Here is a 9,854-nt window from a genome sequence, read left to right as displayed (position 1 = left end):
TTACCTGCTGCAGTGAAGTTGTCTCCAGAACGTGGGAAGGCCTGCACTGAGGCGTTAGAGATTTGTTTGATGAATTTTTTGATTGGCATCTTTGGGAATAAGTGTGGCAACTTTCCCCGGCACACTAACTCCATTCTCCACTCCACGCCCACCGAGGTAAACTGTGGACTCCACGTGGTTACTTCAGTTAAGAGTGAATCACCAAGATCAAAAGCTGTTTAAAGCCTGCGGAGAACTATTGATGTGTTCTTGACTTTTGTTTTTGAAATAATTGCTCAGTGACAGCGTAAGGGATGATAATACAAGAAACATTGTTCTTCCACATCTTTGTTTGCTCAAGATTTCAGCACTGTCACCATCAGAAATATTGTACTTACTTCCATTGAGAGTCATAGTCAAACAGGCACTTTGACCCAACTTGCCCGCATCGACCAACATGTCCCATCTACACTAGTCTCACCTGCCTGCGTTTGGCCCTTATCCCTTCAAACCTGTACTATCCATATACCAGTCTTAATTGTTTCTTAAATGTTGCAATTGTCCTTGCCTCAACTACCTTCTCTGACAGCTCGTTCCATACACCCACGACCCTTTGTGTGAAAAAGTTATCCCTCAAATTCCTATCAAATCTTTCCCCCTTCACTCTAAACATATATGTGGTCTGGTTCTCGATTCCCCTACTCTGGGCAAGAGACTCTGTGCATCTACCCGATCTATTCCTCTCATGATTTTATACACTTCTATAAGATCATCCCTCATCCTCCTGTGCTCCAAGGAATAGAGTCCCAGCCTGCTCAACCTCTCCCTTTAGGACAGGCCCTCGAGTCCTGGCAATAATCGTCCCTGCACCATTTTCAACTTGACAACGTCTTCCCTGTAACATGGTGCCCAGAATTGAACATAATACTCTAAACGTGGCCTCACCAATGTCTTACCAATGTTGCTGTATCTGTTTAATTTTAAAATATCCTATCTCAAAACCCTGTAACCAGAAACATTGAGACATCATTAGTATTGGTTTGTTTTTGTTACATGTACTGAGATCGTGGAAAAACAGGCATATCATACCATACGTGATATATATCATACCATACATCAATCAAACGACACACAAGTGCAACAGGTAGTGCAAAAAATAACATACACCGAACACAATATAGTGTTACAAATACAGAGAAAGTCCAGTTAAGAAAAATACAAGGACCATAACACGGCAGAATGGAAAATTGAAAAAAGGGATCCGTTCAAGAGTCTGATGTACAAGAAGTTGGTCTTGAAAGTGGCGGTGCTTTCAAGCTTTTGTACCTTCTGCCTGACAGGAGAAGGAAGAAGAGAGAATGACCGGGACATGTGTGATACTTGACAATGTCGGCTTCTTTCCCTCGGCAATATAGTTGGCAGTGATGTGGCATGATGGAATACAGCATAGCAAAGTGTGTGGTCATGCGTTTTAGTAGTAGGAATAAAGGCGTAGACTATTTTCTAAATGGGGAGAGGATTCTGAAATTGGAAGTGCAAAGGGACTTGGTAGTGCTGGCACACAATGCCCAAAAGGTTACTTTGTAAGTTACATTGGTATTACAGTAGGCAAATGCAATGAAAGCTGTCATTTCAAAAGGACTAGAGTATAAAAGGAAGGGATGCAATGATAAGGCTTTATGAGGCACTGATCAGACCGCATTTGGAATATTGAGGGTTTTCGGCCACATATCTGAGGAGGAATGTGCTGGCGTTGGTGTGGGGCCAGTAGCTTACAAGAATGATCCTGGGGATGATTGGGTTAATGTATGATGAGTGTCTGTCGGCTGTTCTCACTGGATTTTAGAAAGATCTCATTGAAACCAACCGAATTATGAAGGGCCAGGATAGAGTGGATGTGGAGAGGATGTTTCTACTAGTGGGAGAGTCTGGGACAGAGGGCTCAGCGTCAGAACAAAAGAAGGTACATTGGGAAAAGAGATGGGGAGGGATTTTGTTAGCCAGAGAGTGGTGAATCAGTGAATTTCATTGCCATAGACGGCTGTGGTTGCCAAATCTTTTTAAAGCAGAGATTGATGGTTTCTAGATTTTCAAATGATATGGGAAGCAGGCAGGAGAACGGGTTGAGAAGGAAAGATAGACCAGCATGATTGAATGGAGTAGACTCGATGGGGTCAATGGCCTAATTCTGCTCCTATGAGTTATGAACATGATGTATTGATGGAATCGAATGGGAGGAGAATGGTTTGTGAGACAGGTTAGCCTGCATTCATCTCTCAGCAAGTTCTTGCTATCTTGGGCAAAGCCTTTGCTATACTAAGCTGTGATGCACCCTGATAGAATACCTACTATGATGTATCTGTATAAATTGGTAAAAGTCATGAAGACATGCTGAATTTCTTTAGCCTTCTGAGGAAATAACGGTGTTGATGTGCTTTCGTGGATGTAGTGCCTATGTGGTTGGACCAGGACAAATTGTTGGTGATATTTACATTTAAGAAGTTGATTGAAGCTCTCAAACATTTCCACTTTAGCACCATTGACACAAATTGGTTCATGTACTCTGTTATGCTTTCTGAAGTCGATGCCCAACTCCTTTGTTTTACTGACATTGAGGGAGAGGTTGGCTTTGTGACACAATGCTACCATGTTGGTACCATCTGCAAACGTGTAAAAGGATGTTAGTGAAGCATTTGGCCACAGAGTCATGAGTGTGTAGGAAGTGATGAAAGGGGCTGAGATCACAGGGCAACAGAATGCAGATTTTTTGTGATGGCATTTCTGTCTATCGTTACTGGTTTTAGACTTCAGACACAGTGTGGAAACAGAGTCCATGCCGACCAGCGATCATCAACGTACACGAGCACTACTCATCACACGAGGGACAATTTACAATTTTACCGAAGCCAATTAACCTACAAACCTCTATATCTTTGGAGTGTTGGAGGAAACCCATGCAGTCACAGGGGGAAGGTACAAACTCTGTGCAGACAGCACCTATAGTCAGTATCAAATCCAGGTCTCTAAGGCAGCAACTCTGTCCCAAACGCCGTCCCAAAAGGATCCAGTTGGAGGAAGGTGGTTTCTGAGACCTTGGTTGGAATTCTAGTGTTAAAGGCAGAGCTGTAATCAATAATAATAATAATAATAATATATTTTATTGTCATTGCACATAAGCGCAACGAGATTTGGTATGCAGCTTCCAACCGATGTCATAACATAAATAACTAATAAAATTTGAGTTTAGATATCCCGAGAACATGGATTGCAAAAAGAACAGTAAAACAGTTCAACAGACTTTTTTGTGTACCTTCGATTTTAAATTCCACCATGATGTCATTCCCAGTGATGGCAATATCCCAAATGTTTATCCGTGTCCCCACAGTACACCCATTCCATTTATTTGTCTCTGTGCATTATAAACAATCAAACATGCCTTGTTTCTTTGTTAGGTTTTTTCCAACCTTCTGCGTTCAATTTTTGCCCATCCCTTGTGAAACTGCTTCCTGGGTCTTGTGGCTGCCTTTCACCACCAGCATCAGCGAACATTCATGCAAGGATTGTTTCATTACACAGCTCTCAAGCCCCTCATCTTCCTCACACTCAGTAACGACTAGTTTATGGACTTGGTACAAAGACCCATGTCGATCTATCGGCTGTCTCCGCTTCATTGCACTACCCAACCTATTGTACCAAATGTTCAAACCTCCTACACTTTTGCTCCGATCATCTTCGTACCCACTTGAAACTTATCCTCTCCACACAACTCTTTTGTGTCTCATGAAGCTTGTCTTCTCCTGGTGATCATATCGTGCTCCCGGAACGCTGCTCCCAATAAGCAATTGACCGCATATGTCTTTCAATGGTTCCCATTGTTCCTGATTGCCAATGGCTCCCTCCTCAAGCCCAATTCTCCTCCTTCACATCACTCCTTCTGTAAACAACTCTTCTCAAGCTCCAACCCAGCATCTTACCATCATATTTCCAACTTGCCTTTCCTGTTCTAAGTTCTGGAGCACCTTGTTCGATCCCTTCAATAAACTTTCTGCCCTCACACTGTCATGAAATGGCACTGGTAACACTCATAAATAATTGTTATGAAGGCAATCTACCTAGCTTTTCCCTTCGAACTGTCTGAAATCATGGACATCGTTGACCACACCACTGGTATTGGTTCATTATTGCCACATGTACCATGCTATCCATTCAAGTTAGATAATACTACACACAAATTAAAGGTATACAATATAGAACAGGTAGAGCGAAGAGAAAAATATCAGTGCAGAATATAGTTGCTCAGTGTTGTGGCATAACAGTTCCAAAGAAAAAGTCCAACGTCCGCAATGAGGTAGGTTGGAAGATCAGAACCATACCCGGGCTTATGGAAGGGCCGTTCCGAAGTCTGAAAACAGAAGTGAAGAAGTTGTTCCTGGTAGTGCATGCTTTCAAACTTTTGTATCTTATGATGGTGGGAGCAGGGAGAAGAGAGAATAACCAGGGTGAAAAGGTCCTTAATTATGTTGCTGCTTTCTCAAGGCCGCAAAAGGTATAGATGAAGTCAATGGTGAGCAGTCTGGTCTGTGTGACGGATGACATCCACATGGCTGCAGTTTGTTATGGTATTGGGCAGAGCTGTTCCCAAATCAAGCCAGTGATGTAACTAACCTGATAGTATGCTTTCCACAATGCTTTTTTAGTGGCATCTGTAGAAGTTGGTAAAAATCTTCTCCTCCAAAACCTCTAAAGAACTGTTCAGCTGCCTGGGACCTTATTTATTGCTTCCATTCTTATCAGACCTGTCCACACCATTATGTCTGAAGTTCGCCAAGGGTCAACAGCTCATCTTCTACTTCCGAGTGCTGAATTTGACAACAATGTCTGAAAACAAAGTATGAGTTTGCACAGCATACTGATTACATCCTGCTCTACCAACACAGTCACTTCACTGAATCCATCAATTGCATCTAAACTCTCACACTAGTAGATGGTTTATCTGTTACAGGAGGAGAGGTTTCCTCAAGCTATTCATTGTTTAAGAAAGTCTTCTACCCACTAATCCACTCCTCAATCTATGGCTATCGTGAAAGCTGAAGACAGTTTGTAAACTTTGTGTAATATTTGACACAGATGTGTCTGTTCACTAAGACCATTTCAGCTGAAATCCACAATTGTGCCTTTGTTACCCCTGGACTTCACAGTTCCGTTCAATTTCTGACCTGCCACTCTCACTCCAACAAAATGGGGATTATACAAAATTCTGCTGCTTGTGTAAAAACAATCCAAGCCCCACGCATCCCAGTGTCTCTAGTCGGAGTCTAGCTCATTGGTAAAATTCCCACTCTTGCTTTCAAATTTATCAATCACATTCCTATAATGCCTTCACATCCTCATGTACTGCCAAGTTTAGCCATCTGAGCAGCTCCAAACTGGATTTACTCCAACCATTCATTGTCAGCCACGCTTTCAACTCCTCCTCCATCTTGGCATTCCTTGAATCCTACCTCTCTGACCAAGGTTTTGGTACTCTACCATAATATATCCATTGTAAATTGGTGTCAAGTTTTATAATCATCCTAAGCAGTAATTTGGAATATACTGTGATATTATAGTCACTATCTAAACACTTTATACGATGAAAATCTTTGTCAAAGTGTCTTGTTCTCTGTGTATTAAGTTGTTTACGTTTACGTACAAATCCTGACTATCACATTGATTTACTGCCATAAAAACATGTCAGATTTATCCACAGAATCTTACATCACTAGCACAATATTAAGGAACATGTTTATGGTGTAAAAATACGTAGGCTGCTCGCTGCAAATAGCAGAATTTGGCACAAGGCATTCTAAAAACAAATCACTTGGTTTTATTTCATGAGAAAGTGATAGGTGATTTTACAAAGCAAGATGCAATTTGTTTCTTATCTTATAAAAATATATCTGCCTTTGCCTGCGAATACTCATAGTCCTAACACCCCAACCCAATGTAAATTACTATATGTGGTGCACATACTGCTAAACAAATTCAAAACTAAACATCAACTAATTAGCTAGATAGAATAGATTGACTTCCACCAGTGATTACTTGCCTCTGTTTATTGTGAAATATGCCAAGAGAGAGCAAAGGGAAAATGCAGGACGGCGTCTGAATCATGCAGCATTTTTCGCTGTGAAATGACGCAGAAGAAAAGGCGACAGTATAGAAATAAAGCAGAGTGGTCACGTTTCAGTATAAATCAGCGACAAACATGTTCAACAATTGTGACTGTATCCATTATGGCTTTGGGGCAAGAAAAATATGACTCCCTAGATGAACACGTCACTGGGCGCAGTGGCAGCACCTTGCGTTGCCTGCAATGGAAATAACCACAATTCGGGAAAGACAAGATCCAGTGTGTTTCACCTTTAATTCCGCAGTTGTTTCAAATTTAAATACAGACTTGCAAAAACACTATATGGTGCATGAAACATGTACAATGTCTTTTTTTCCCCTAAACGTAATGCACTAATTTTTAATCTTACGAAAGACAACTTTTCCCATGTTTCACAATGCAGCAATTTTGAACAAACTTTACAAAAATGAGCATGCCAATAATCCAAGTAGATCAACGTAGAAACCTCATTGACTGTCTGATTCAGCAATTTATTGCAACAAATCTATTTTCTGCTGTAGAAACACCCTTGGTAGCTTCTATGACTGCTCATGAATAATGATATGGTCATATCTGGATATATTCTACTTGCTCATAAGCTGTTGTCACACTTCTGTGCTGCATTTGAAACAATAGTCCCAGAGCATTAAAATGTGATTTATAATATGCGTATTTAGTTCTTTAATGAAATGAATAACCACATTTTCATTGAATTACCAAAAATAACCCAGTAAATTGAAGAAATGGAAACAAAAACTTCTATTAAGAAGCCTGAACAGCAATGATGATCATTTTGGATGCCCTACAGTTTAGCCAAAAACAATTTGCTGCTTAAACAATAAAATACCCAGAGGTGTACTTGTAAAGTGCCTTATATTGTTCTGTTATCATAACCATACTTGGCATCCTGCTACTGATCTATTCATAGGAAGTTCCATGTGTGGACTTCAGCATCAACCATTCATTTGCAGATATGAAAAACAAACCACTCAAATAGTACTGTCGAATCCCTGGGGGGGGGACATCTCCTGTGTTAGCATTAATGCATTATGAACTTTGTCTGTAACAACAGACATTCGTTAAATGCTCTAAAGCCAACATCACAACACCAGATTGTGCATTGGCAGATGTGGACAGAATTATGCAGTTAATTGATTGGAGTTCTGAAATAACACTAATCTTTGGGTTTAATCAAAGAAAATTCATTATAATTAAATCCATACCTGATTATTCCAAGTAACTCTGGGTACCAATGAAGGTTAATAAAACTGGTTTGCAAGCCAGGCAAAGGATGGCACTGTAGTAATTGGTCTCTTAAAGAGCTGTAGGTTAAATCACTTAAAACTAGCATTGTTGTACTTAACTGTAAAAAAAATATGCAAACATGTTAAACCTACAAGATATTTGGTTCTAAATGATTTAACTTAATCAGCACTTATGTTCAAATGTCTTAGTCATTGCAAGAGACACTAAAATATGATCTGCACATACAACCAAAGTGTTTACATTCAGTACAGCATTCATAACCAGAATTATTCTTTCTGCACTTTACTGATCTTTCTGAAGCATCCTGACATCTCCATATCACTAACCATTTTTTCCCTTTCCCATGCTGGAGGTAGGGACCTGTCTGTGGATTTAATATCAGCTTGTATCACAAAGTTTAGAATAAACTGCTTACAAAAAGAAATTAACAGCAGTCTTTCCATATCAGGGTGCACTTTGACAAATACATAAAGGGGTCTAGCCATAAAGGGTATCACATGATTATCTACATCACATTAAGTTACACATCTATCAATTGCACACTACCAACAACTCATGTGACAGCTGAAACATTTTTTTTTTAAATTCCAGACACTGCTGAAATTAGAGAACAAACCTAATGCATATCTCCAAATGCATGGCAATAAAGTGATTGTCAGATACTACTAAAGAATAACACCTCAGTGTGTGATGTGTCAAAATTGCTATATACCAACCGTGAATTTTTCCAGAAGGCCATAAGGCAAAAATGTAGAATTTTCAGTAACAACACTACTATAACTTGCACATAATTTACACTTAGCACAGTTTCATATTTTTTCCCAAACAAAAATGCCTTGCGTATGTTGCGACAGTATCCAGCTATAACTTCAGTGAAACTATTTAAAGGTTTGCTCTGAGTAGGTCAACAAGTTCTAACGCCCAGCACAGACACATAAATTACAAACCAAAGAAATATTTATAATAAATGCACAGTTGCATACAAGATTGGTTTATTAACCAAGCAGTTTTTCATTGGCAATACATGCGGATTGTGCATGTCAAGCCATTTAACATCAATCACACAACACTCTTCTTAGCTGGAAGACTCACAGCATTAATAGCAATAGAAACATAGTAAGACGATAAAGAATGGAGTTCTTTAAAGTCTTTCCCGAAACACTTGATGGTATCTTATTTTTCTTGCAGAAGTGCTGGGATATTGATATTCCAACCAATGGCTTGGCGATCAAAACCACAAGAAAAGAGGTTGCATGTGGGGTTGTCCTCACTCCATGCTGTGCAGCACACCATACGCCGATGACCCTGTTTGAGCAGAGGAATAAACTAGTTTCCAGTTATATTTTAATTTCATACCTTACTGTGGTCAACAGGGGTCTCGCTGAAATTTGTCTAATCAGGTTTACTTTTCAACAGAAGCCAGGTTTGACTGTAAAATATCTGACCATAACATGCACAACAAGTACAGCACAGGAACAGGCCCTTTGCTCCATTGGCTGTGTCGACCGCAATGGCACTTTTAATTAATCCCATCTACTACTAATATAGCATACAGGTTATATCTCTCCATCTCCTGCATATTCATAAATGCCTCTAAATTCTAAATGCCTCTTACACATTATTACCGTATCTGTTTCCACAACTTTCCCTGGCAGCGTGTTGCTGGAACTTGTTAGTCTCCATGTAAAAAAAAACTTGCCTCACAAATCTCCTTTCAATTTTCACTCTTCCACTTTAAATCTATGCTCTCAAGTATTGACATTTCCACCGCATGATAAAGGATATGTACCCTATCAATGCCGCTTATAATTTTGTATATTGCGATCAACCTTCAACCGCCGTTGCTCTGGAGAAAACAATCCAAGTTTGTCCAACCTTAAAGCAAATACCTTTTCATCCAATCAACATCTTTGTCAATCTTTTTTGCATTCTCTCCAAAGCCCAAACACGCTTCCTATAATGCAGCCACTAGAGTCACACGTCACACTCTAAACTTGGCCCAATCGAAGTTTTATACAGCAGCAATATGACTTGCCAATCTTTATACTTAATGCCCCGACCAGTAAAGGCGAGTATGCCAAGTATGTTTAGAGGGGAAGTTTTCTTGAGAATAAGTAGAGCTAGTAACATTTAGTCAGTCTTAATCACGATTTTCTGCAAATCAGGCTCATTATGATCAGATTCTATTTCCTTACATGTTAGTATTCCACAACTCCAAATTTATATTAAATCAACACGGACAGGAGCATTATGACCGGACAAAAAAGATAAAGGCTTATCCTGCGGCCCTTCTACTCACTTGATAACTGATTGCTATCAATTAATGCTTAACTCTCCGGGGCTCTGCTGAAACATGCCATTTATCAGGTCACAAAGTCTTCACATCCTGCACCACATCAAACTCTTTCATAAATGCAACTGATCAGTGTTGAAATAAATCAGTACTTTCTCAATGCTC

The 9,854-nt window shown here is 39.8% G+C and overlaps 1 protein-coding gene across 2 annotated transcripts in view; it reads right to left on the bottom strand.

Annotated features, from left to right (window-relative positions):
* Positions 1-6,368: 6,368 nt before the first annotated feature.
* Positions 6,369-9,854, bottom strand: part of wdr37 (WD repeat domain 37) — a 128,281-nt gene continuing 124,795 nt past the window's right edge. For both annotated transcript variants that reach the window (XM_055664787.1, XM_055664795.1), the window contains one exon: positions 6,369-8,701. In XM_055664787.1, coding sequence (XP_055520762.1) covers positions 8,570-8,701 — 132 coding nt within the window. In that variant the 3' untranslated portion in view covers positions 6,369-8,569. The remainder of the gene's footprint in view (positions 8,702-9,854) is intronic.

This window comes from Leucoraja erinacea, chromosome 2, assembly GCF_028641065.1.
Source record: "Leucoraja erinacea ecotype New England chromosome 2, Leri_hhj_1, whole genome shotgun sequence".
NCBI classification, from domain to species: Eukaryota; Metazoa; Chordata; class Chondrichthyes; order Rajiformes; family Rajidae; genus Leucoraja; species Leucoraja erinaceus.
This window is presented reverse-complemented; position numbering and strand designations above follow the sequence as displayed.